Source organism: Emydura macquarii, unplaced genomic scaffold (assembly GCF_026122565.2).
Source record: "Emydura macquarii macquarii isolate MOO-44397 ecotype Brisbane River unplaced genomic scaffold, CSIRO-AGI_Emac_v2 contig_3692, whole genome shotgun sequence".
Taxonomy (NCBI): domain Eukaryota; kingdom Metazoa; phylum Chordata; order Testudines; family Chelidae; genus Emydura; species Emydura macquarii.
In genome coordinates this window covers 7,798,131-7,825,926 of record NW_027133829.1, presented here as the reverse complement: position 1 = coordinate 7,825,926, position 27,796 = coordinate 7,798,131, and the positions used below count along the sequence as shown (strand labels likewise).

At 35.0% G+C, this 27,796-nt stretch overlaps 1 protein-coding gene across 3 annotated transcripts in view; it reads left to right on the top strand.

Annotated features, from left to right (window-relative positions):
* SLK (STE20 like kinase) overlaps window positions 1-27,049 on the top strand; it is a 56,561-nt gene extending 29,512 nt beyond the window's left edge. For 2 of the 3 annotated variants that reach the window (XM_067536987.1, XM_067536989.1), the window contains exons 5-19: window positions 1,810-1,882; window positions 2,108-2,302; window positions 3,473-3,554; window positions 4,596-4,724; window positions 6,660-8,093; window positions 10,176-10,306; window positions 10,630-10,753; window positions 12,263-12,442; window positions 14,439-14,531; window positions 19,668-19,797; window positions 20,371-20,495; window positions 21,455-21,643; window positions 23,089-23,214; window positions 24,707-24,820; window positions 25,278-27,049. In XM_067536987.1, the coding sequence (XP_067393088.1) occupies window positions 1,810-1,882; window positions 2,108-2,302; window positions 3,473-3,554; window positions 4,596-4,724; window positions 6,660-8,093; window positions 10,176-10,306; window positions 10,630-10,753; window positions 12,263-12,442; window positions 14,439-14,531; window positions 19,668-19,797; window positions 20,371-20,495; window positions 21,455-21,643; window positions 23,089-23,214; window positions 24,707-24,820; window positions 25,278-25,424 (3,272 nt within the window). In that variant the 3' untranslated portion in view covers window positions 25,425-27,049. The remainder of the gene's footprint in view (window positions 1-1,809; window positions 1,883-2,107; window positions 2,303-3,472; window positions 3,555-4,595; window positions 4,725-6,659; window positions 8,094-10,175; window positions 10,307-10,629; window positions 10,754-12,262; window positions 12,443-14,438; window positions 14,532-19,667; window positions 19,798-20,370; window positions 20,496-21,454; window positions 21,644-23,088; window positions 23,215-24,706; window positions 24,821-25,277) is intronic. The other variant, XM_067536988.1, reaches the window with a different exon arrangement.
* The last annotated feature ends 747 nt before the right edge of the window (window positions 27,050-27,796 follow it).

Genomic DNA, 27,796 nt, shown 5'->3' with positions numbered 1-27,796 from the left:
TTAGTTAATCTTATGAACTTTTGTGCTTAAATTGTTTGGCAGAGTTGAGTATTTGTATACTTAGATATACATTATAGAAGAATTATAGCTCATCAGACATAAGTGATTTTTGTTATTCTGAAAAATAAGTAAAGCTTGAATTATCTTATTTATACTTGGCAAACCTCCCATAGACTTCAGCCTTGGCTGTGGCCCTGGCCTGGGACGGCCACCTCCTGCCCAGCTTCGTCCACTGGCCTTGGAATCTGGCTCCCTGCCACTGAGGCCCACTGCAGTCCCCAGAAGTCTGGCCCTGACTGCAGCTCCCAACTGTGACCCCACTCCTGGCCCTAGGTGGGGGAGGGGGCACAGGGTCAAAAGTTTGAGGACCCCTAACACAATGCAGTCCTAGTCCATGACTAGGGCTCCTAGGCACTACATTAGTACAAATTAATAATAATACAGCTATTATAAAATATTAATAATAAAGCCTGAGGCTGTGTTATCTTTTCTAACAAATTTCCACAGGTCAGAGCTAGGATGATGTATATCCTTCAGTCTTTGCCCATTTCCCTTGTCCCACATGATCTCTACCTCTTCCCAGTATGGAGTTGGAGTTTGGTTATAGTGCTGTAGAGGTAGCTATGACCCCACTTCACAGAGAAATCTGTGTGGGGAAGGCCCCTTCATGTGTGGATTCAATGGACATAAATTGACCCTATGAAATTCAGTCTTGTCAAGGATTTAATTAACTTTACCTTTGGAAAGGATACAGGCTCCATATGAAAGAATATTTAATCTCTTTCTTGCTGCTTGTACGGTTTGCTTTTTTGCTTCTGGTAGTCTTGTGAAATCTCAGACACTCCTCTTTTTTAATAAATATGGAATTTCCAGTGTGACACAATAATTTAATGAAAGACAATTAAGTTTTAATGTTTAATTTATAGTTTCTAAGTCCTTTAATATCTGTTTTTATACTGGAATAGGCAGTTGCCTTAATCCTACATGTTTCTGTAAAAAGCAAAATTGGGTTTATCAAATGCTGAGCCTATCATCTCATTTTATACGGAGATTAAAGCAGACAGCATATGGGTATTTTGTCTCTTTGGTTCAATCAGTACACTTTAATTAAGAAAAGCAAGAACATCTGCTATAGAAGGACACAGAAGTATCTCTTCAAAATAAATATATTTATTTTATAAATGAGAAATGTCATGCTTGATACACTATTTGATAAAATTTATATAGGAAATGCAACATTTCTTATTTACATTTTACAATCAAAAGTATCTACATGCCTTTACTATTAGCCTTTTTTCAAAGATTTCATACAGGGGGAACAGGAAAATGAAAATTAATCCTAGTTTAGTATATTTGAATAAGGATAAAAATCAAAACCTTATAGGGAGTTGTTGAAGTAGGCAAAGATGTTAATGTTCAAGTTTAATGTGATAATTTCATTGGCCAAATAAATAATCTCCTACTGGAAAATATTTTCTTCTACAACAAATATTTCTCTTACCTACCATTATTTTTGTCCCCCACATTTTAATCTTGGCATTAGTTTTTAAAATGCTTTCTTTTTAGCAGGGGAAGGCATTAGGTCATATGTTTTTTGTTAGAACAGTTAGTGAGTTTGAAAGCATTACTGCTTAATAATACCAACACATTTAAATATTTTGAACTCTCACTTTGGAGTTTTAATATTCAAATATGTATACTTTTTGGTGTGAAACATAACAAAATTTCATATGCCAGTTGAGGAATGTAAAAGTAAAATACTGAATTTTCCACCTCTAAATTAGTAATATTTTTACTGTTTGCTTCAAGCGGATTTTGGCGTATCTGCTAAAAACACAAGGACAATACAAAGAAGAGATTCTTTTATTGGTACACCTTATTGGTAAGTGTGCAGTTTTGTTAAAATATTAGTTCATGATAAAAATTTAATATCACATTTGATTACATAGCCTTGCTAAAGAATAATGTAAAATATGTAAAAGTGTGGCATCTACTTTAAAATATTGACATTTAATTAATATTTTAATTAAGTCGAATATTTAGAATACTTTTTATTGCAGATGATAATGCTTCATTCTCTAATTCTCTGCATCATTTCCTTTTGCAGGATGGCTCCTGAAGTGGTAATGTGTGAGACATCTAAAGACAGGCCTTATGATTATAAGGCTGACGTGTGGTCATTGGGCATCACTTTAATAGAAATGGCTCAAATAGAACCACCGCATCACGAGTTAAATCCTATGCGAGTGCTGCTGAAAATAGCAAAATCTGAGCCACCTTCACTGGCACAGCCTTCAAAATGGTTAGTCTTTTAATGCTAACGTTTTTTATCAAGAGTTTTAGAGATTGGCCCTGAGCACATTTAACTACAAGTTATGTAAGCACGTTTAACTACAAGTGCTCGAGTAGTCCTATTAAACTCTATGGGACTATTCACATGCATAAAATTAAGTACGTATATGTGATCTTGCAGGATTGGGGCCCCTGACTTTACTTCTTATAGAAGTATCTAGAAACATTCATATTAAAAAGGCTATACAGTATCTTAGTATTTTGATATTGTTGTGTTGGAAAACAGAGCTTATTCTTTTTAAACATAAGATTCAGATTTGTCATCAAATGTGTATATATAAAGATTTTTGACTACACTTTTTAAATTTTTTGATGTAGAGAAAAAGTCTGAGGAGGGTGATCTATTTTAAAAGAAAAAAGTAAAAATGGAAAAAAATGTTTAAAGAGTCCTGCTTTTAAGATTTCATACAAAGAATATACATTGTTTGAAAAGGGTGTGCTGTTGCCTACTCATTCATGGCAATAGATTGTTTATAAAAGATTAGTGAAAAGTATTACTAGGTGAACTTGCAGTTAGGATGCATTAAAATCAAGAACCAAAAAGTAAAACCTTCCTTTAAAATAGAACTTTATTAGAAAAGTGGTAGCTCAGGGACTAGAAAAGAACAACAAAAAGGTTAAGATTGTACTTCACAAAGGCAAAATAATGGATAAACAGGTGTTGAATCAAGCCATATTACTTTACACAAAATATGGTAGCAGATAAAGCAGTGGTTTAGAATATAGTCTAGAATATAAAACTTTATTAAGATCTGTTACAAGGTAAGCAATGTGGTGGTACTTTCACTTTTAAACATTTATTAGATTGGCTATCAGAAGATCAATATGCAGCGCCTCATGGGCTTTTTGGTTGTAAAGCCTTTGGGGCTAAATTAATCACTGGTACAACTCAATTGATTTCATTGGAGTTATATGAATGATGTAGCATATTGTAATCAGTTAAGCAGAAACTGTTTGGGTTTTGGTATTTTCCATTCTGTTGGCTATCCTGGCTTGTTCGGAGGGGGATGGTGAGCAATTGTAATGCAGTCATAATTGAGAAATTGAAAAGAATGTGTCACTTTGCAGTTTGTGTAGGAGGAAAGGTAAAGTGGCAACCACCTCTTTGGTTTCTCTGCAGGTCTTCAGATTTTAAAGATTTTCTAAGGAAATGTTTGGAAAAAAATGTAGATGCCAGATGGAATACTGCTCAACTTCTGCAGGTAAGAAGAGTTAGCTGCCAACAGAGTTACAGTACTTATATCAAATTTAATACATTTATTGAGAAGCAAGACACTACTACTGTGAAGTTCTGAATAATTCAAAATTAGATATAGTTCATACACAATCAATCAATCTGTATTTAACATTATAGGGCAGATCTTCAGCTGGTATAAGCCAATGGAGAGACACCAGTTTACACCAGTTGGGAATCTGACCTACTGTTTATAAATTTTGATATGAAAATAATTCTTTTGTGCACCTATTTATGTTAATTCATTGCTTCTCCTAATGTATAAAGTAGTTGTGTTTATATAAGCTGTTGATTGCTGACAGATGTTTTAAAAGCTTTAGTGTTCATCCATCTGCTATAATGCTGTCAGTGCAGACGAGCTATCAGGAGTAGATGTGACTAGATAAATTTGATTCTGTTTAACGTCAGTGCATGTTTACTTGTATCCAAGAAGCAGGACCAAACTGAAAAAGAATAGTTTATGCAGAAAGGATATGAAGATAGGTAGTTTTTTTTTCCTAACAAAAAATACAGAAGAAATTGTCTCACAAATCTTTGGTCCAAAGGCAGCATTATATTTTTCTAGATTACGTACTTCTAGATAGGTAATAGAAAATATATTAGGTGGAAGTTCAGACGTGGAATAAAAAAAAAAAAATGAAGACCGTTTCCAAGAAAAGCAACCTTTCAAAAACTCTTTCTACTTTTGTTATTTGGGTTGTTAAGGTCAGTATAAAACTTTTTTAAAATTATTTGATGAGCTATCTGTATTTTTGATGAGTTTATTAAACAAATCACAGAAATATTTGGATATTGATGTTTTGGCTTTTAAAACTTCTAATTTAAAAAAATCTACATTAATAAAAAGGGTCTTGGTTAAGTATTATAGTTTAATATTAATCCCTTTAATCTCTGGGTTTAACAGAGACCAAGATATAACCCTAAATTGCTGCTTTTATTTCATTGTTATAAAAATGAAATATTTATTTTTAATTTAAAAGCCAATTTTTTATTTATTTATTTTTACAAGCATCCATTTGCTACTGTCACTTCTAATAAACCAGTCAGAGAATTGATTGCAGAAGCAAAGGCTGAAGTAACAGAAGAAGTTGAAGATGGTAAAGATGAAGATGAAGAGGAGGAAACAGAAAATTCTTTGGTCAGTTAAAATATAAATTTATAGATATATATGGGTGCTTATTTTAATTACATTTTGTGTATGAAAAACATTTTCTGGTACACTAATTATTTTTGCAATGTTCTTAATGTATATTAAAAATGAATTTTTTTCAAGTATTGTATGCCTTTAGTGCAAAATATAGAAGTCAGAATTTATAAAAGTCAGATGAACTTAAGCTTCTTCAGGACAGAATAATAAAGAATATTGTGTGCATGTATGGTTAGGTCTGTGTGTTCATGTGGATACGTAAGGCGAGAAGGCTCTTTAAACAGTCAAGGATTTTTACTTTTAGTAAAATATTACTCAAACATATAAATTCAGGCAAATATGTAAATGTATTAATATGCAAGTGAACTGTGTATTTGGTATTATAATTAATAACTATTGTGTGGCTGAAAGTATGACATTTATGTTAGAAACTAAGTTTCTTGTGCATTTATAACTCAACTATTTAAAACCAAAAAAAACCCAAAACCAAAAAAACCCCTCTTTCTAGGACAAACTCTGCAGTGGAGTTATTTTGTGAGCAATTTAAAAAAAATTCTTTAGATTTATAAGAATACTTCTGCCAGACAAATTTAATCCCTTAGGGAAATGAAACCATAGCTCAAGTATGATGATATGCTAATATACTGTAGGTAAAATAGATGTATTTACATTATTTATATGTATCCTATATAAAAACAATTCAACTTCCAATGTACTGAGATTCAAAAATAATTTCATATGTAGTATTATTTTAGATGCATCTTAGCCCAAAGTGTGTTACTACATGCTTTCTTGGGCAAAACTCTGAGGTTTACCTCAGTCGGAAGAACAGGATCAGGCCAATACTTGATACAGTAGTTAGGCATAATTTACATAGCATTTAAAATTATATACTGTAATCTCTTAATATCAAATTGTAACCATTTCATCCACAAATTATGGAGTTCTAGTAGTAAATATAGACAAAGATATGCCATAATCACTCCAAAGAATGAAAGAATAATTATGATTTGAAATGATGGTTCATTAGTATATTTCTCTGTATCTGTCTTTGTAGAAATATAATAATAATTTATCATCGAAAAATAACTGTCAACATAATTCTAGCAACAATTGTTTTGATTCTAACTCCTTGTTACCATTCATTAATGTCTGTTGGAGATTTTAACCTTTTTAACTGAAATTTTTCTTGCTTGGTTTCTGCCTAAAGGTGAATTTTTTAAATTTGAATAAAAATTGTTCAGTCATTTTTGAGTGAGAAGTAGAAAAAAATACACTTTTCCCATTTTTATATAAATATATATATATAGAGAGAGAGAGTATAACAAAATATAAATATTATATAGCTATGTATTTAAAAATCAAAGTAAATGTTGCAACTTTCTTAAATATTTGCGAGATAAAAGAACCCTCCTGCGTGGTAGTGCCTTGCATTGTTAAGGAGTTGGTTTTTATTTGATTTATGAGCATTTGTAGTAGAGTTTTCCCCACTAAATTCATAAAGTGCACACTTAACGAAGAATTGTTTTCATATGTGACTAGAGCAAAGTTGGCTACAAAGCAAAAAGCTTAGTCAGATATATTGCCGCAAATTAGTTGGGACCCCTCAGGTGAGGAAGGGCTCATGAGGACTTCTTTACAAGGTGGGTGGATGCTGAGGCAAAGGATGTCCAGAGTCCCTCAGGGACTGAGAAACTGCTCCTGTGAAATTGTAAAGTGGGCAGAAGGGCTTTTCTACAGGCCTAATAGTTCTGTGGTTATACCTCGTCAAATAGTTTGAGATTATGGAATTCATTTTTCCTGGAAACTAAGCTGTATACATATAGTGTCTTTTGATATATGTATCTCTCTATATGTAAGTATTTTTTGTTTTCTACATAAATTATAAAATAGTAATTTTTTTTTCTTTTTTAAATAAAATTTTAGCAATTACCAGCAAACAAGCGTGCCTCCTCAGACCTTAGTATTGCAAGTTCTGAAGAAGATAAACTTTCACAGAATGCCTCTATTCTGGAATCTGTTTCAGAGAAAACAGAACATAATGCTGCTGACGAGAACATCAGTATATTTCCAGATGATAAAACAACTGCTAGTGAACCCAAGAAAATTAAAGATGGGGAAATTATTGACAGTGTGTCTAATATCACTCCTGGAGATGTTGTTATAAAAGTGCAGAATGGGTCAGTATTAATTGAGGAAGATGAGCGAGAGAAAAGATCAGGAGTTGAAAAGAATACTGGAAAAGCAGAGGAAGTAAATGAAGACACTGGATCACAGGAGGAAAGAAAAGAAATTGATACAGTGACGACATTAGAAACAAATGATGAACACAGTCTGAAAACAGAGGAAAGAAATGCCAGAGAAAATGAACAGACAAATGAAAATAAACTGAAAATAGCACCTGAAATTGAAGATGCCAGTTCTCAGACTACGGAAGTAATATCTAAAGAGACTGGGGAGAAAGAAAACAGAACAGATCTCCAGGAAAATATGAATGAAGAAACAACTACAGAAAAAATTACAGAGCAAAAAGATGAAGTTCAGAAAGATGAGATGACAAGCAGCACTAATGAAATTCTAGATAAAGGTGCAGAGAAAATGGCTGACACAGAGCAAAAGCCAATAAAAAATGGAGCTGACAGTGCTCAAGAGACAGGCAGTACTAATGAAAGTCAGATCAGTAATGGAGATAAAATACCCAGCACAGTCCAGAAGCTAATGGAAAGTAGAACTGAGCATGTTCACGAGACAAGCAGCTCTGAAGAAACTCAGATTAAAAGTGGAGATAAAGTGATTGATACAGATCAGAAATTAGTAGAAAGTGAAAATGAAGATATTCATAAGACAAGCAGCACAGAGGAAATTGAGGTCAAGGATTCAGGAAAAGTAGGTGATATAGACTTGAAGAGCAAGACTGAGAATCTTCATGAGAGAAATAGCACTGAGGAAATTCAAGTTGAAAGTGTGGATAAAGTGGTTGAACCTGACCAAAATTCAGAAACAAATGGACCTGAGGAGACCCAGAACAACAACATTCAGATAAATGCAGGACATTCAGAAGTTCCATGTGATACATCAATTAAGAATAAGCTTCAAGATCCTGCAGTTGAACAACCTAATGATCCGGAATTCACTCCAGTGCCCATTATTAGTGTTAGCACCGAAGAAAATGAGGGAAAAGTTAAAATGGGTAATCAAACCAATGCTGAAACATTACAGCAGCTAGAACCTGAGACTCTAAAGGAAAATGATACAGATTCAGGCACTGGTTCCACAGCTGATAATAATAGCATTGATTTGAACTTGTCCATCTCTAGCTTCCTCAGTAAAAACAAGGATACTGGATCAATATCTTTACAAGTAAGTGTAGATAATTATAAATAATTTTTTTATGTAAAATCTTATACAGTAGGACTCTTAAAACCAGTTCTGAGTTTGATTTTCTTAGAGAGTTATTTAACACCTAGAAAATCAAACTAGTATAGTGATATTGGATCTGTACATTTATAGAAACCACTTTGCTAGGACTGAAAATTGAAAATAGTCAAATACCAATTGCGTTTAAAACTGTTTTCAAAGTAAAATATTGAAGTACCTGGAATAGTGTTGTAACTGTGTACATGTGATGAGGCATCAATTGCAAATGGCCACAAAACTGCCAAACATTTCCTTAAATCTTTCAAAATCTAAATAGATCAAAAAATTGTTAATCATTATGATTGTGAAGATAACCTTCAAAATGTGAACTAAATGTAAACCAGTAAATTGAGGTAGCAAACTCCAAAGAGCCAAAAACTACAGGATGTGTAAGAGGAAGATTTGTCTTGCGGTTAAGGCTTGGGATTAGAACTCAAGAGCTCAAATTCAGTTCCTGACTTTATACAAAATTCCTGTGTGACTTGGGCAAATCACTTAACTTCTCTTTGCCAAATCTCAGTCTTCTCCATGTGTATCTTCTCTAACCCATTATTTGTTCTGACTGTTTAGATTGCAAGATCTTCAGGTTAGCAACTATACCTTAAGGCTTTTCTACAACAAAAGGTTCTTTGCCTATACTGGTATGAATGCAGTTATACCAATATAACTGTGCTTATACCGATATATCTCATCCCCATTCAGAAAGAGAAACATTTATACCAGTATAACAGCATCCATGGTATTGGCTAAAAAAATAAAATTCACACCTTTAACCTACAGAGTTATACCAGTACAAAAACTGTGTATAGGCCAGGCCTTAGTGTGTTTTTATAGTGCCTAGTATGATGAGGACTCAACTTCAATTGGGACCTTTCTGTGCTACTGAAATAAAATATCAGTGATGAAAACCAATAGTTCTGAGAGATAACTACTCCCTTTTATTGTAACAAAGTCATTATTTTGGTACTGTGTAGTAAAGTGTAATAAAGTCATGAGGTGTTGCTGAATTGAAAGGAGGATTAAATAGATTAAATAAAATCTGAAAGTTAATGAAGCACTGCCAAGAAGTGGAATTTTGCAGTAATACTTGACATTTGCTCAACTCACCGATTTACGTTAGAAACTGGTCTGTTGTTGAACAGAGCTTGAAAAATTTACCAGACACCTAGTAGCCAGAGGACTAAACCTATGGACAATGATGGGAGCTGCCACTGAGGTCTAGAGGCATACCATGTGGAGATTTCCTGTCCCCCCCTCTTGCATACCCTCCCCCGGTGCTACTGCCAGTAACTGAGAAGGGGACAGTCTTAGGATTCCTACTAGAGGTGTTGTCCATGTATACTGCTCTTGAGCTCCTTCTTTCATATCCACCTCTGGCTTGTAGGTGTCTGGCAAATGTGAAACCCTCTCCCATTGCTGATTAAGGGATAAGTTTGCTCTCCTCATCCTCTCAGGAGCCTCCTGCTCTACCCCAACCTGTTATCAGGAAGGGCTCTGCTATTTTACTCCTCTCCCAACCTCCATTTTGGGTCCTCTTTTTCCCCATTACTTGCTTCTGTTTTTGCTGATAGTTTTCACAGGCAGAAGTGGTAGGGTGAAATCAGCAAGTATTTATTCAGTTTCATTGCCACTTTTCAGAATCTTGGGACATCTGTGAAAATGTCTAGTCTTGATGAATTCAAGGGAAAGCAATGGGCAAAAACAGAGGCAACAGAACTGTCTTCAGACTCAGGAAGATAACATTGCATCAGTTTACACTGAAAGATTAAAAATATAGTCTAGATAAGTGGCAACTTAATTTATGGGAAATAATGACTTACTTCATCCCCTTTACTGGCTAAGAAAAGTTTACTTCTTGGCACTGATGAGGATTTTTCAAGTTCTACTCTTGTAACTTGATGACAATTTACTCTTGCTGTATCGTATACCATAGTTCTCTATTTAGAAACTCAGTAATTTAATTTATCAGATGTAAACAAGTGTTATAACTTAGTTGAACACAGAACAACAACATTTTTTGTTCAGGAAACTAGAAGACACAAGAAAACCTTAAAGAAAACTCGTAAATTTATTGTTGATGGAGTAGAAGTGAGTGTGACCACTTCAAAAATAGTTACTGAAAATGATTCAAAAAGTGAAGAATTGAGATTTCTTCGGTGAGTAAAAATCTCTAAATGATTTTGGAGACTTTTGGTATTTCTTTTCCTTCCTGAATAACATAGGAGGAATCTTTAATTGATGTGAGAGCAGTCTATGGTTTATTTTTATAGTGCATTGGGATTAAATTTAGATTTTTGTTACCAAAAAGAAATACTGTTTATTTTAAAAGACTAATACAAAAATCCAAGTCTAATCTTACGTTGTTTTTTTAAAACTGGTATTATTGAAGCCAAATTGCTTATTTTTTAAAACTATTTTATCTTCATTCACTTCCTCTCTTCTTTTGCTCCACCAACACTACAACATTACTTATTATCAGACGTCAAGAGCTGCGAGAGCTAAGACTTCTTCAAAAAGAAGAGCAGAGAGCTCAACAGCAGCTCAGTAATAAACTCCTACAACAACGAGAACAGATGTTCAGACGCTTTGAACAGGAAATGACGGTAAGTTTGATTTTTTTGCACCTACATGATATAAGACAGCTTTTTGTTGAGAGAATTTAGTGCTCTTAAAAGATGCCATATTGGTGGAGTAGATGAATGTGGGTAGCAACAACATAGGCTTTTCTTGCTGAGGTTACTGTTCTGTAGTTCAGTCTCTACTTAATGAGATTTTGACAGAGTCTTGTTGAACTCCTGTACTAATCAAAATTCTTGGAAATAATGCCTACTAGCCCGGGGACAGTAATAAAACCAGTTTTTGGAAGGATGTTATCCCCACTCCATTAATTGGTTTGTTCATTCACAGATTTCATTTGGTTTTGTCTCTAGCAAGTGGAGGAACATTTCCTTTGCCAGATGTATAGTTAGTCTAGGCTTAACAAAAAAGACTAGGCCAGAGATATTAGCTAATGTACAGCTGTCTCTGCAACATGCACTAGAGGCCCCAAGTGTGTGCAAGCTCTCCCTGGCAGCCAGTTAGCCTTTTCAGGAGAGCAGCAGGATAGGCTCTAGAGGAGCTTTACCGGCCTGGACTTGCTGGTAATGCTAAGTCCTCACATGACCAAAAATTGAATTGCTTGAATTGTGTGGAAAGAGCTAGTTGTGAGGTATCTCAGGGGAGGACCAGTAAGGTAGAAAGCCTATCTTCAGGGAATACCTAGCAAATCCTACCTCCTCTGAATGCACTGCCTTTAATCTCCCAAAAGATCCTCTTCTTTGGGACCCTCCAGGAACTGATCTAAATCTTCTTTTACAACACATCAATGTAGACATGCAGGCAGCAAGAACAAAAGGTCCAAAAAGGATTCTCTTTCTCACTGGCAACTTCCCCCACCCCCACAAGCATCAGCTTCCTTAAGAAGATAAGCAACTACTCCTTCTGCCTCCTACATAACAGGTCATAGGCTAAGGTAATAAGCACCTTATTAATACCTACAGTAAGATAGATAGCACAGGCCCCCTGCTGGACACAGAAGGTGTTTTGACCTGGAGCTGATAAATATTCTGGGCTATGCTTCCTATCTTCTCTCTCTCATTTTATGCACTTAGAGACAAATTATTTCCAGCATAACGTACTGGCTTTTTGTATGATTTGAGAAATGTTGCCTCTAGTGGCTGTCTGAAGATAAGGAATATATAATTATTAGCTAAGGATGGTATCTGTTAACTCAGGTTTTAGAGGACTGTATTTTTAGACTCTGGTAATTCAGCTCCAGAGGTATAAATGTAAAATGTATATAGCAAATGGTGTCTCTTGTGTAATGCATAAAGATTCATAACACAGGTGGGCTCCAGGCATTTTTAGCACTGGAAAGGCATGCTCTATTCATGTTCTTTCACAATCATCACATTCAAAATTTGATATACCACAATTTGGAGTTCCCTACCTAAGCTGAGCAAACATCATTGCTTTGACTGGACAGTTCAGCAGAACTCTTTCTCTCTCTCTCTCTCAACTCTCAGAATTTAGCTTCCTAGAAAAATATCAGATTAAAAGGAATTATTTTACAGAGTAAAAAGCGGCAGTATGATCAAGAGATTGAAAATCTAGAAAAGCAGCAGAAACAGACAATAGAACGGTTGGAACAGGAACACACAAATCGTTTACGAGATGAAGCAAAACGCATCAAAGCGGAACAGGAGAAGGAATTATCCAAATTCCAGAACATGTTGAAAAACAGAAAAAAAGAGGTGAGACTCATTGATAATTTACAAAGGTGGGGGGGAGGGGGTGGAGAGGGGGCAATGCCAGAAGTGAGCATGGCTGGATTCCTTAAGCCCCTGCCATGACGACTCTAGGGGCCATTCACAGCTATTGTTTGTTTGTTTGTTTTATTGTATACAAAATAGCTAAGAGACCACTGAAATATTTAGTTCCACAAAAGTCAGACAGATTAGTACATTTGTATCTTTCATATAATCTTTAAAATTAATACGTTTTAATTTTGTTTGATCTAAAATTTGAGAGCATTCCACAAAAGAAAAACAAAAAAGTCAAATTTCCTTATATCTGTAATGTTAGAATTTCAAAAACAGTAACTACACAACTTTGGTAACTGTTGAGTCATACCTACTGTACATGTCTGTTTGTTCATTAAGTCCATATCTTTTTGTGCTTTATATTTTGTCTGTAAAAGATATAACCATAGCAGAAGTTGTCTCTTCTGATTTTTAACTCAATTGGAAAAAAAAGTTGACAGCCAAAAAGTTTTATGACTAATTGCAGATCTAAGCTATATAATGAAACGAGTGAAGGATGATGCTGAAAGCCTACATTGTTAATTTGCTTATGTTAGCGCATGAGAAAGAGAAGTATGTATGTGTAATTTTTGCATATGAAGGCAGTATTTCATTTTTAAACCAATTGCATGGTTATTATTCTGTGTATAAGTGAATATAATTTATGCAAGAATAAGAGTAATTATTAGATTCATATTCCTTGCTCTAAAAATCTGTGGTTACTATCAGAGCTTCTATGCAGAAGGACCCTATAGTATATAAGTGTTTAGAAAAATATAAATTTTACTTATTTTTTGAACACTGGTATGTATTAATCATTTTTTCTCTTTTGCTGAATTTCTTGCATATTTGAGTCTCTCTTTATTGGTGATTGGGTCTTATATGGGGAAGCTGGTGGAACTTAGTGCTCTATACTGATCTAAAATAAGTACTTTCTTGGAAGCAAGAATAGCATGTGGTGATTTGAACTCTGATTTCTGATGGTGCTTCTACTATTAAACAAATAGTCATTTGTTCTTGGATGCATACTTTTTTATTTATAGTTCAGTGAGGAGATTTGCAGTTTGGAGAAAAATGCAGCTGGAGTTCTAACATGTTATATTGGAGAATATGGAAAGTATGCAATGTTAAAAAATGGCAATATTTAATCTACATTAAACAAAATCAGCAAATTATCATATTCTTAGCAAGTTGATTTATCAGATAATATTTAGAGTTTAACTCTCCGTTTTAAAGTGCACCATGCTGAAACAAATTTTATACAGTGTCAGCCTAACTGTAATGCAAAAATTTTTAAGAATGGTGCTGGTTGTTGTCTTAAAGGTTTTTAAAGGTTTATTTTTAAAAACTGAATACTTACGGCCATTTTATCTTTGGTGTGCTTGTGTGCCTCTTTTATAGTTTAAAACATACTATGGAAGTGTCATTTGTAGTTGAGAATATAGTAATGACATTGTCTGGTATCCAAATTGATACAATGTCAATAAGAGCTGTTTTTCAGTGGAAGTTCCTCTACACTTCCATTCATTTCAGAGTTGTTACTCGGGGGATAAAAATATTTTGTAAAAAGTTTCCTGTACTATTTAAACAGACCACTACTGTTGCAAGTGGCCTTCTTAATCAATGGCTGTTTAAGTTATTGCATGAAAACACACGAATGAGATAAAAGTAATCCATAGGAAAGGATTGCTGATTCTGAGAGCAGTTCATTAACATTTGCATGTAAAATCAAACTGGTCTATGGCTCCTTTCTAGGCTGCACTTAAACTTGCACAGAGAACGCACACTATCTTTTCCTTTTTCATCAAACTAACACCTCTGCCATTTAAGGAATGCATGCTTTCCAGTACCTGAGTGCTTGTCCTACACCTCTCATTTTCACAACAAATGCTTGCTGTGGAGAAAAAAATGTTATTTTCCCCACCTTCTGCATGCTTATACACTGTAGGTTTTAAATGAAGTGGAGAAAGCACCAAAAGAGCTGAGAAAAGAGCTCATGAAACGCAAGAAAGAGGAGCTTGCACAAACCCAGCATGCTCAGGTAACAGCAGCAGCTTCATGCTACTAAAATCCAAAAAGCGCATTAGTCACCCAACTTAATCATTTCACTTTCTTTTTTAGAGAGTGACTTTGAAATTTAACTTCTAACCCTTGACATTTGCTCTGCTCCCTCAAATGTTTCCATAACCCTTTCCATAGAGTACAATGTATATAAACAATGATATGCACATTTATATTAATATATTTAACAAACTTAAGATTCAGGATTCTGTATTCAAATTAGAAAAATATCTTTATACATCCAGGAAAAACTCATTACTGCCTTTTCAGCTGGTAAGTATCTTGTGTGTCTGCATAATTATGAATGTTAGGGTAGAATGTCAAATATTTTCAGAATATTAAGCATAAAGAAGGATGATAAGTATATAGAAAGTGTAAAATGAAGGAATATTGTTCATGACAGAAGAGCTTTTAAAGTAAACTGAGCTTAATTAAATACCGAAGTGAAGCGTAGTTGTATGAAAACTTTGTAAGGTTGCAAATAGAATTCCACAGCTTGCACCTTACTGATATTAACTGACAGAGCTGAAAAAAAGACAAAATAATATTAAATGGGTTCTTTCTTTGTAAGGTTTTGAATGTGCTATTGTATCTCTAGCCAACATATATATCACAAGAAAGGTTTTGGGTTGAATAACTGAAGTGGGGTTGTCCTAAAGGTTTAATTGTTGTTTGCTGGAGTGGAAAAGGTAATGATGTGATTGGACTATCTTCATTGTGATTTGACTTTGGTATGTCTACACTGCTGTGGCTGCATGGATCGATGCAGCGGGATCGATTGAACGGGTTGTGGACACCCACTCAATTGATCCCGGAAGCACTCTCTAGTCAACACCATTAATCCACCCTCCCAAAAGGAGTTAGGCTGCATCAACCGGAGGGTGTCTCCCATTGACGCAGCGCAGTGGAGACGCTGTTCTATGGCAACGTAAGTCAACAGGAGATATACAAGCTACATTATGTAGTTTGTGTATCTCCCATCGACTGCTGGCTGCAGTGTAGACCAGGCCTTTGAGGAGTAGATGCAACCTTTTTATGGGCATGATGGGTTGAAAACTTTGTTTTACAGCTTGAAAGAAAGATGGGTGTACACTTCAGCAAACTTCATAGTAAATAGAGTTTTAGAACAGCAAGTTGTCATACTTCTATCAGTGAAATAACGTGTTTCCACTATAGCAAAAGCTTTGATAAATAATAGGATATTCATGATTAAGTTGCAAGATCCTCATTTCATGTCACCAAAAAGTGCTTTAAGCATAAGAACATCTGATTTGATTTTAAATCTGTAAACAGACAGATCAGTTGCGTACAAGTACCGTTTCTACTGTAAATGACTGTTTGCTTAAGCAATGAGCCTTGGAATCTTCATACTCTCATGGCTGATATGTAGTAGTTTATCTTTGAAAGAGAGGATTTTTTTTTGTTTACATTTTGACCTGGGAAGTATATTGTATTCTGATCCACAGGGCATTGCTCAAGTTATGATTCAATCTTTTCAATTGTCTTCGTGTACACTCTTCAATGCACAAATGCAGGATGTAAGTCCCAAAATACTAAGAAGGGTTTATTTCCCTAATTTTTTCAACTGTGTTTTTTCTCCTATTTTTTTTTCTTTGGCTCATATGTGCTGATAAATTTCATTGTCTCAAATACTGAGGAGTGCAAATTTGTAAAACTGTACAGTTTAAAAGTTCAAACTGATGCAATGATTAACTCTGGATGAAACGTGAATTTTCTCTCAAACAGAAGAAGCCAACAATTTAATGATTTTATCATTTCAGCACCTGTGAGAAATTGAATGCAGTGACTAAATTATAAGCTGTGTGTGCAGTGAAACTTTTACTTTCGGGGGGGTGGAGAGGGAATTTTTTTTTTCATTTGCCTGTCAAATCATAGGACAAAAACTTACTATTGTCATCACCAAAGAGCTAATGTAACTGCTGCTAAGGAGCAAATTATATTGTGGTCTGCTTCGTACACTAGCCAACGAAGTTGCTAGTGAAGTTTTTCTCTCCAGTCTTTATTGCGTGTGATGTGATAAGGATTGTGGAGAACAACTTCACTGGCACCTTGGTTAGGAGGCAGACAATACACAATCTTTATTGCGTGTGAGGTTTGGGACTGATGTATGAAGCTGAAAGGACAGAGCTTGCTTTTTCAAATACCTGGCTTAGCTTGCTGTGCTAGCAGTTTAAAAAACCCTCTTATTTTGATTTACAATATAAATAGATCAGAACTGATATGTAAGTGTATGAGTGAGGAAAGTCTATTAACCATAATTGCTTTTCTGATCATGATCACATACCTATAAAACCGTGTTTCTCATCATTCCATTATTCTGTTTAACATGTTTCACTGACCTGACCCCACTGCTAATACCCGTAACTATCATTCTTTCAGATGTTCACCACTTACTCCGATTCCAATTTTATACCACCTTCTCCACAGCCCATTGTACCACAGTAACCTCCAAGTGTACCCACTCCAGTGTATCTGTCTGACCCTGGAGAGTTGATTGTGCAAATTGCAACTCATTGTCCAATGGGACATACACAAGCCTTACTTAATATTCTCTGAACTTCTGGGGAGAGGGGAAAAAAATCACAATTCTCTCATCAGTCATTATCAAGTGTGCCTGTAACAGACGGTTAATTCCAGATTTCACATCTCTTCTTCATTGAGCTCTGTGGGAATTTTGCTACATTTATCTTAAAAGATCAATAAGATAAAATGTTATTACTGCCGCTTCAACCCAAGGTCTGTCATTTGACCTTGATCCATCTGCATCCCAGCAGTCTTCCCATCCTCTCTCTTCCCTAGAAATAATCTTCAACCTCATTTCTTCCTGTATGAGAACAAATGCTCCTGGCTTTGCAACACAGCTGTCAGCAACCTTTCCATTGACCATATACTGGCTCTTTATCCCTCGTACTAGAAATGTCTGCTTTAACCCTCTCACTATTCGTTTGCTAACTACGGTCCTTTATCCATTCAGCCTTTCCACGGCATTGTTCTGGAGAAGCTGGTCTTCTCTTACATTTTCATAGAGTTTAAAGCCTGAAGGGACCATTATACTGTCTAGTCTGACCTCCTGTATATCACAGGCCACTAAATTCCACACAGATACCCCATGTGGAACCCAGTGTCTTAGTTAGACCACAGCTAATTAGTCTTTAGGACTACGCAACTGTGTGCCACAGGCAGAGAACAGGCGAGACTAAGGTGCCACCAATACCTGAGACTCCTGCAGTGGCAGGGAATTGATTAGTTGAGATCTAATCAGATGTTGAACCACTATCCCCACTCTCACTATGTAGAGTTGTATACGAATGTAACAAGGATTGAATCTCATGCTTCTTAGTGTAAAATGGTTACAAAAGAAAGGAAGGAATCTTCATTATTAGATGCTTTGCTGAATCAGGCCTTTAATCTATTTTGTATATTGCACGTGCAGAAAAAATAATCAAGCTTATTAGACTACTGCAGCAAAAAAGCTTCTTTGATAACCCCTAAACAGTGAATGTCAATTTTCTGAATTAATGAGCGCTAAAACAAGGACACTTCCAATTCACAATGCAAAAAGATTGCTTATTGCTTTTCATATGGTCTATGCTTAAAATAATATACACTTTGTAAAGGTAACTTTCAACAGCAAAAATATGAGTGACTCAGAACTTTTAATTAAGTTATTGAACTCAGAACTTTACTAAGACACTTTCACAAACAAGTTTGGAAACACTTTATTGAAAATCTGTTTTATAACTTTAAAGGCAAAATTAACGCAATACTGAGTATGTATTCTCCTTATGTTCTTTTTTGTGTTCCACTGAAAATGCCGATTATGCTGTGGTTATGGCCCTTTCCATATAACCAGCAGAGATCCATTTTTAAAATACTTTTTCTTATTTTGGAAAGTAGGCACAATGTATAGCATATTTTACATAAAACTTTTTGTCATATCTTGTAAGGCAAAGGTGTGTGTGCATGCTCGCATGTGTGTGTAGATACATAAAAAATGTTGAGTCAGTTGTAGAGTGTGGATAGGTGATAGTGAACTGTAATGTCTGTTTTATTTTGACTAAATAAGTTAGACCTGGCCATGCAAAGCTAAATAGCCTTTGCCTAATAATCCCACACAAATGAAGACAGTTATAGTAAAGAGTGTATGAGTGAGTTTTTCTAGGTCTTTTCTGTATGTGCATTGTGGGTGGGGGACCTTCAGCTTTGCAAATAAACATTTTTGTTATTTCTACAAATTAGGTTCCTAGTCCTGCAACTTGTTCTGCATGGGAGGACCTCTGCACCTGCATGAAATCCCATTAGGGAGTTGTGCTCCATGCAGGGCTCTACTCACATGGACCAAATTGCAGGACTGGAGCCTATGTCAATGTGACTTTCAGTTTTTATTCCCCAGTGATATAAATAAATATACACATATGCAAATTAATTATTTTATTTAAAAGTTATTTGAATAAGTTATGTGCAGATAGTTTCTATTAGTTTATGAAAGCTTGTTAATTCTACACATTGCCCAACAAATAGTAGCTAACAAAATAATGATTGTACTTGGCTTTGAGTGAACGTGGGTTCAGTTTTTAGCACATGGTTGGTTTTTCTTTATTGGCTACTTCTTCAAACCTATGCAGTTGCCATCATGTCTGGTCTTATTATGGGACACTTGAAAAACCTAGAGTCTAGGTATGAGGGATCTTCAAACATTGATCTCACAGTTACATAAGCTGCATGTTTTTTTCCTCTTTAAATTCTTCCCTTGGAGGATTGCTCCTTATTAATAGGGCTTAAGACCAGCCCTTCCATGTGTCTTGCATGACAGTACCATTACCCAACTCAGATCAGGAGCCCAGGCCACCTTCTCATAAGATTCCCACCTACGTTGGGCAGGAGGAACCCCCAGAGTGGTATAATAAAGCCGCCTCTCCGTGGTGTTGACACATTATTTGAGCAACAGCTGCAGCTCCTGCTGGGCCAGGGAATAAAAGGTTTTAAGTTTTTACCTCTTGAATTGCTGTTTTCCCCAACTATCAGGCCAGTAGCTAATTTAATTTATGTACAACAGAAGTACAGCAACTTAATCTGTTTTCATTGGATTTAATAGGAGCAAGAATTTGTGCAAAAGCAGCAACAGGAATTGGATGCATCTCTAAAGAAAATCATCCAGCAGCAAAAAACAGAGCTGGCCAATATTGAGCGAGATTGCCTGAATAACAAGCAGCAGCTTATGAGAGGTATCCATCATTACATTTCTCGTTTAAAACTAGATTTTCTTCTGTTTTATATGCAACTTGTCATCTCAAAGAAACTGTTAGAGAAATAGTAAAACTCTGACTTAAATCTATAAAATCAAGGACATCCAGAGTTAAAATGGAAACTGTAATTAAAAACATATCTTCAATATGAAACAGTATTATATTGAAAATATCTTTGTTCTGCTAGTGGAAAAGTAACCTGTTAAAAATTTTTTTGAGATATATCTTGCCTTTTCTGACTTAGCCAAACCTATTTGGCTATTTGCACACTTTTGGTCACAATTTTTAATTTTGCTTATAATTGTATAAAGAAAATAATTTACTCCATATTTCCATGGAATGCTTTTGTTTGGATTATTCCTTCATTAAAATGATAACTATTGATCATTTTGTTAAATACCGTTGGTGTGGTATATATCTGAATTAATGACTTCTTAAAATGTGTTTTTATCATTTCTTTTGAATTAAAATATCCCTGTAATTTTAAACATATATGTGTAGATTAGAAAACATTATTCAGTACTTTCTGAAACAATCCTCCTCCTCCTCCAGCTCGTGAAGCTGCAATCTGGGAGCTGGAAGAGCGACATTTACAGGAAAAACACCAGCTTCTTAAACAGCAACTCAAAGATCAGTATTTCATGCAGAGACACCAGCTGCTTAAGAGGCATGAAAAAGTCAGTGCTGAGTTTCACTTTCCTTTATATATATTACAACCATCAGTGGCTTATTACAGTGTCTTGTGATCTATACTACTAGTATACTTATATATAACAACTTAGTTCATGCAATTTATATAGCTACTTTCTTGCTATCTAACTTTAAGACCAGAGGAAACAAGTGAAAGCAGTAAACAATTGGGGAGCGTAAAAAGGAGCAGGATTACAAATATAGAACCTTATCTTGCAAAAGTATATATTTACTAGTCCCATCTATGTGCATAATCATTTGTAGTATCAGGCCCCTAAAGTAATGGGATCATTTTCTGACTTAAAGGGATACTTCTTATGTCAAATTTAGCACAAAAGTTTGTTTTTAAAAAAGCTTTTAAAAATCCAGATCAATAGAAATATTTCCATTAGTGGGTTTTTGTTGTTAATGTTGTTTTATTCCAATAGAATCAGGTGCTTTAAAAAAATAGTTCCCTGCAGTGTCCAATCACTCCAGCATTGTGTTAATACAAGAGAACCTTAAAATGATATTGACATATTCTGAGCTACATTGCACTGGTATAAGTGCAGAGTAATTACACTTAAAGTTATTCAGTTTTAATAATCGAAGATATTTTTAACATAGGTAAAGAGGTTTTATATAAGAATATTTAATTTCAGTGTCCTTATCAGGCTCCAAATTCAGCAAGATACTATAAGCATGTCTTTCAGTCTGTCCATATTCAGCAAAGAACTTGAGCATATGCTTGATTTAAGTGGATTGGGACCTCGTCTAAAGCCTTTTGGAATCAATGGACAGACACTCATTGGCTTCGCTGGGCTTTGGATGAGGCCCCTGTAGAAAAGGGATGGACTTAAGCATATGCTTAAGTGCTTTGCTGAATTTGGGCCTAAGTGTTTAAACATATTATATTAGTCATATAGCAATATTATAAAACAATCTTTTTGTTCAAAATCCTTTTTAGGAAACAGAACAGATGCAAAGATATAATCAACGGCTTATTGAGGAGTTAAAGAACAGGCAAACTCAGGAAAGAGCAAGACTGCCCAAAATTCAGCGAAGTGAAGCAAAGACTCGAATGGCTATGTTTAAGAAAAGTTTAAGAATTAATTCATCAGGCACTCCAGAACAGGATCGTGAGAAGATTAAACAGGTGACTGACAAACATAACATCTGTAGTTCAAAACTTCACTCGACTCAAGCACTTCAGATATTTTAAAGTATAGTTATATGTATTCAGTTTTATTTTAAAAGGGACCAGTTTGGAGGCCTACAGGTATTATTCTGTACTGCTACATGACTGTCCCATGTCAGTCTTTTATGTCACAAGTGATCAAAGACTTGAAATTTTGTGCAGGAAGTACATTTGGCTGTGAGATGTTATGAACTTTGTCTTGCTTAGTATTCACTTTCACTGACAACTTTTGAAATATGATTTTAATGAGTTTCAAAGGGAGTACCATCCAGTCCTCTGTGCAGGCTTAATGGCCACAACTGAATTGTGACTATATATCTCAAATCATCCCACTGTAAAATGGCGACTGGATTGTTTATCATGGTATTACATACTGGGTCAATCTGGAGCAGCCATTTCCAATTGAGTTTAAGAGAAGTATTTGCAGTTACCCTTAATCCTTCTTCAAATGTTTGTACAGATCAGTTTGTTGGGTGCTCCAATAGTTTCTGATATTTCCAACTCATGTGCAAGTTTACAAGGTTAGCTGGAATACCTGCTGCAGATTGGATTAGTTCTCCAATTGAATATAACCAGTCATTTAAATTGCTTTGATTTTTGACAGCCTGTTTTTGATGCAATCATTTATATATCTTATTCTTGAATAGGAATTATGTTTATTATTATTATTTTTACAGAGTCCCCAAAATTATTAGGCACTCTGCAGTATTAGTAAAATATAGTTCTTGCCTTGGAGATCATATTATATAATTTTAGGCCTTGATCCTGTAAAGACGTAACACATGCTTAACTTTTTATACAGTAAGTAATCTTATTGAAGTCAGTGTGACTACTGAGTGTGTAAAATTAAGCATGTGCAAAAGTTTTTGAAGGCTCGGGGACTTAAATTTTTACACAATATGTGCACTTAATAAAGAATAAGAAAGTGTATGATGGGAAACAAGGGTTACTCATTTATGGCTTATGCATATTTTGATCAGTTATTTTTTTTAATATACAGCCAAATTCTAAGCTGGTGCAAATCCATTTAGCTCCATTAAAGTCAACAGAACTTTGCTGATTTACACTATCTGCGTTTGGGTCCATAATAATCATAATTGACATATTTTAGGAGCATCTTGGAAGAAGTGAGTTTTAAGGAGGGATTTGAACAAAACTGGAGAAGTGGCATGCAAGAAGAAGTGGGGGGGGGGGGGAGAAGAAGAGCATGCCTTGCATAAGGGTATAATGGAAAATTCAAGCAGTGAGTATTAGGAATTTGCACTGATGACTTCAGTCTTATAATGTTCTGTCTAGTTATATTGTAAATCTGTTCTATTCTTTACAACCCTACAAGAGTCATTTGTAAGATATAGCTGTATTAGGTACAGTGTAAATTACCTACTCTTTGCTTTTAATTTTAGTTTGCCACTCAAGAAGAAAAGAGGCAGAAAAATGAGAGGTTGGCTCAGCATCAAAAACATGAAAATCAAATGAGGGACCTTCAGTTGCAGTGTGAAGCAAACATCAGAGAACTGCACCAATTACAGGTTAAACATATAGGGCATAAAATAAGCAGTGTATGAGGAGAGTCAATCAATACAAACTGACTGAGCAAATTCGGTATTTATTGATTAGGAAAATGCTTTAATGGTGTTTTTATGTAATTACCCACCCAAATTGAAATTAATGAGATCCCTTTCTAAGGGATGTGCAGCATATTTTACTATTGATTCATATGCGTAACTCAGTTAATGATAAATAGATTCACACACACACACAGAACATGAATCATAAGGGACTATTAGCTTTTAGAGTGCTTACCAACCTCTGTCGTAACTGCTGCTTTCTTTGGGCAACATTTCTTTTTAATGTATTATTTTTTTAAAGATAAATCAGTATTAAAAACCAGAGGTAGACAGCACCATCTTCTGTTAGTTGAATTTTCCGTTGCTCGGAGTGATGTCAGTACCTCATCAGGTCTGTAGCAGTACATACAGTGAGGTCTGTCTTGCAAGGACAGGTTACTGATTACATCTGAAGTTCAGGGGCATTACTGTAAGTTTTTAGTAATACAGGCCTACAGGCCTCAATTTTTGGTCCTTTAATGACATGTATGTTATAAAAGCAGCAGCTGCACACCACGAACCAGATCCTGTTCCCCATTGTCTGTTTTCTTCTGCTCCAGTGACATAAGGCAGATTTAAAAGCAACAGTTAAGTGACCAGTCCATGATTCCCCTTGCAATGGGAAATCCTCCAGTGGTATAGAGCCAATGAAGCTGATGGCACAACTCTCCCTTTCACAGCACCCTGTGGAAGTGGACATGGCCACAGGATTGATGGGCTTCAATGAACCCCCACTGTAGGAGCAGCCCACTATGGGCCATTTCAGCTGAGTGTAAGTTAGAGAAGCCCTCAGGCTGCTCTGAGCTGTCCCAGATGGCTTCAGGAGCAAGATGATGACTTAAGGGTGGTGCTTCAGATCTTAACCTGAGCTCAGCTAGGGTTGAACCCTCAGATAACAACCTTGATGATGCAGACAGTATTTAGCAACTGTTTATAACTAAAGTTTTGCTTCAGCAAGGTACTTAAGCATGTGCCTACGTTTAAGCAGGTGAATAGTCCCACTACCTTTTGCTTTGAAGGGACTGCTCATCTGTTTAAATTTAGGCACGTGCACAAATACCTTGCTGAAGTGGGGCCTATGGTTGAGTCTTGAGATTTGTTGCCTTTTACCTTTTTGCATAGTGATGATCCAACAACACACGTACAGTGGTGAGTGACATTATTTTCTATGCCCTGAAAGGCATTTCACAGTATTTCTGATTAGGCCATATTTTATAACACAAAACAAATGGTTCTGTTGGAAACATCAGCTCTTGATAAGAGTGAAGTACTATGCATTATCTTATAATAATTCCCATCACCATTATACAGAGCAAGCTGCTTTAAAATAATTAGGTCAACATGTTTGTGTACAAATGGGTTAATTGTCTAATATGAATTAGTTTTATTTAAGGATTATCTATTTTATTTTCAGAATGAAAAATGTCATCTACTGGTTGAACATGAAACTCAGAAACTAAAAGAGTTAGATGAAGAGCATAGCCTAGAACTGAAGGAATGGAGAGAGAAACTAAGACCAAGAAAAAAGGTAACCCAGAACAGTTTAGAAGCAGAAGACAGGTCCAGAAGATAAAAGTTACAAATTGGACAGTACAAAAAAATCATCCTAGGAAAATAGTGAAACTAGTGTACAAAAAATTCAGTAGTGCGTCACCTTGTTTAGAAACCACAATGGATGCTAGGGAGGCAGACAGGCTTGCAAGTTATCCACCTTTTAGCATCTCTTAGAACAGGTGTGCATGTATAAAAAATATACTGGAGAATTAAACATAGCTATAGCTATGGGCAAACTGGCTTAAAAATGCAGACCACGCTAAGTAGTAGATTATAAAGCCCCCGAGTGCTCAGTTTGATATTAGTTTATAATTTTTTGTGGTCTGTTGTGTGAAGGTTGGGCAAATAATACATCAGTATAGTGGTTTTCTTTGTACTTCACCCTATACACCTATGTTAATCTTTTTTTTTTTTTTTTTTTTTTTAAAAAGACACTGGAAGAGGAATTTGCTAGGAAACTGCAAGAACAGGAAGTTTTCTTTAAAATGACTGGAGAATCTGAATGCCTTAATCCTTCAACACAGAGCCGGATTTCCAAATTCTATCCAATCCCTAGCCTGCATTCCACTGGATCATAATTCTTGGAACGTCTGTAGGTTTTCCTATTTGGAATTTTCATATCTTCAGCTTCTGCCACAGTAGAATCTACAAACTACATCAAAGGACCTCAATGCTTTTAAGTTTCAGTGTAGACAATCAACAATGTCATTGTCAAGTCCCGTCCCCCCCCCTTTCCTCCCCCGTCTGGGAGAAAAACTAAATAGAAGATCAGACATTGGTCTGTAATGGTAATGTGATGTCGTCCTTCAGATGTTTCAAGAAGAAATGGGGGGTTTGTACATTGGTCTCAGAAAATGTTACCTACTATTTTGACATTAAGTCTAAAATATTAGATATAGTCATTAAGGTCACAAAAAAGATACTGTTACACAAATCATCACGTAAGCGATGTAATATTACTACTTCTTTCTTTAACTATCTGATTTCTCCACCACAGAATTTCACAACTGAAAGTGTGTTGTAAAGAGGTTAAAAGTTGTGTCACTGAGCAAGTCATTCATATCTAGGGCAGAAATTATTTCTTCAAAACCTACTGTTGAATTAAAAAAAAGTCTTATGCTCAACATAATTAAGAAAACGCCTTCAAAAAATTTTTTAAAAACCCTCTGGCATAACTAAAGCAACCAAACCTCCATTACATGTTTTAAATCCATGATGAAGTAGGGTGCTAGTTTCATTAATCCAGTGCCTGAAACACTTAAATATATTAATCTTTGCAATAGGATAGTCTTTTATTGTTATTAAAAAAACCTTCTTAGCATTGATGTTACTGTAAAAAACAAAAACAAAAAAAATCTTGCTGCTACTGCCATTTTTGTCATAAGTCCTCACCCTAAGATATTTTGCACTAAAATATGTGAAGGTGAAAACTGCTAACTTTAAAATGCTAAAGTTTATTATTTTCCTTACACATTGGAGGTGTTTACTTCTACAAACAAAAGCTGTAGAATGTATTTTCAGAACATAATGTGCACTTTGCACATTGTATCTCTAACATAGTTGGACTGGTAGGTGGATCCTTCTGTTCTTACCAAAGTCTATTCATTTGAAACTCCATCAGAGAAGTGGCTTATATTTATAAATTAATTGCTGAAATCTGATCTGCATAGAAGTGTTTTGAAATTTTTGTTGTAGTCAATTTATTTCCTAGAAGGATTTAAAGTTAAATATCTAGACAAACTACTTTAAGAATCTGAGTAGATTTGGGATTTATTTTGCCACATAGTAATTAACATGTTATGATTTTTATTTTTCAAGTTCATAAGTGTACTATAGGTTATTTACTTGACTGATTTGCAGTGGGAAAAAATCTGAAATGTTTATCATGTAGCTGGTGGCAAATGTAACTGTATTAAAAAAAGTGCACTTTTAGTGCACTCATTGGAGGTTCAGAATTTGAGACATATCAAGACAGTATTACAAACTGTATATTGGTATGCCAAAGTTAAATTTGTAAAATAATGTTTGCTTTCTGTCATTTGAGGTGTGATCTTTTAGTATCTTGGGTACCCAAACTTGTAAAAGTTACTTTATTTTGCTAGCTTGCATTAAACATGACACTGGCGCACATACAATATTCACTTCATGGGAACAATGTTGATGTATGTGAAGGAACTGATTATAAATAAATGTAGACTTTGAATTGGGGTTGGTTGAAATCTTGGATGCTGAACTTTTAGCTTGTCAATGCAGTCGGTTTAAATTGACAGTACAGAAAATATAATTGAGAATGCATGTTTTGATTTAAATTTTGTAACTTTTTTGATAAGCAGAACTTTAAAAATTACTTTATGGCTAGCCTTAATTTCTGGCATTTTATTATAAATATGTATTGTGTACTGGTTGTAAATTCACATACCATATCATACTAGAATGTTATGTTGCTATATGCAAAGGTCTTTAATATGTTTTATTCTAAAATGCTAGAGTGAAAGATGTCTTTGAAGGACTTTACTTTTTAGGCTACACCTTTATAAAATGACTAGTACTAAATATAATATTAAATAGTGTTTATATTGCTATAGTCAGACTGTGTGAAAAACTGTTTTGCAAAATACATTGTTAGTGATTTTTATTTTAGGGAGGGAATCAGGCAAATTTTTCCCTTCTAAACTATTTGTTCACCTCATTCAAAATGTTTAATAACTTCCCAGCCAGAATATATATTTTCTCACACTCCATAATATTTTTTGGAGGTTTCAATGATCATTTGCTAATATATTTGGACACACTATATACCTTGTTCTGTATCTTTTAAGACTTTACTTAATTTCCACCTTTCTCGCCAACCTCTGAAACAATATCCCTTCAGAATTTGACATAAATAAATGAATTCATTAAAAGGATAGAGGAAGGAAGGGAATGTAGTAGTTGGAGCATCAGACAATGT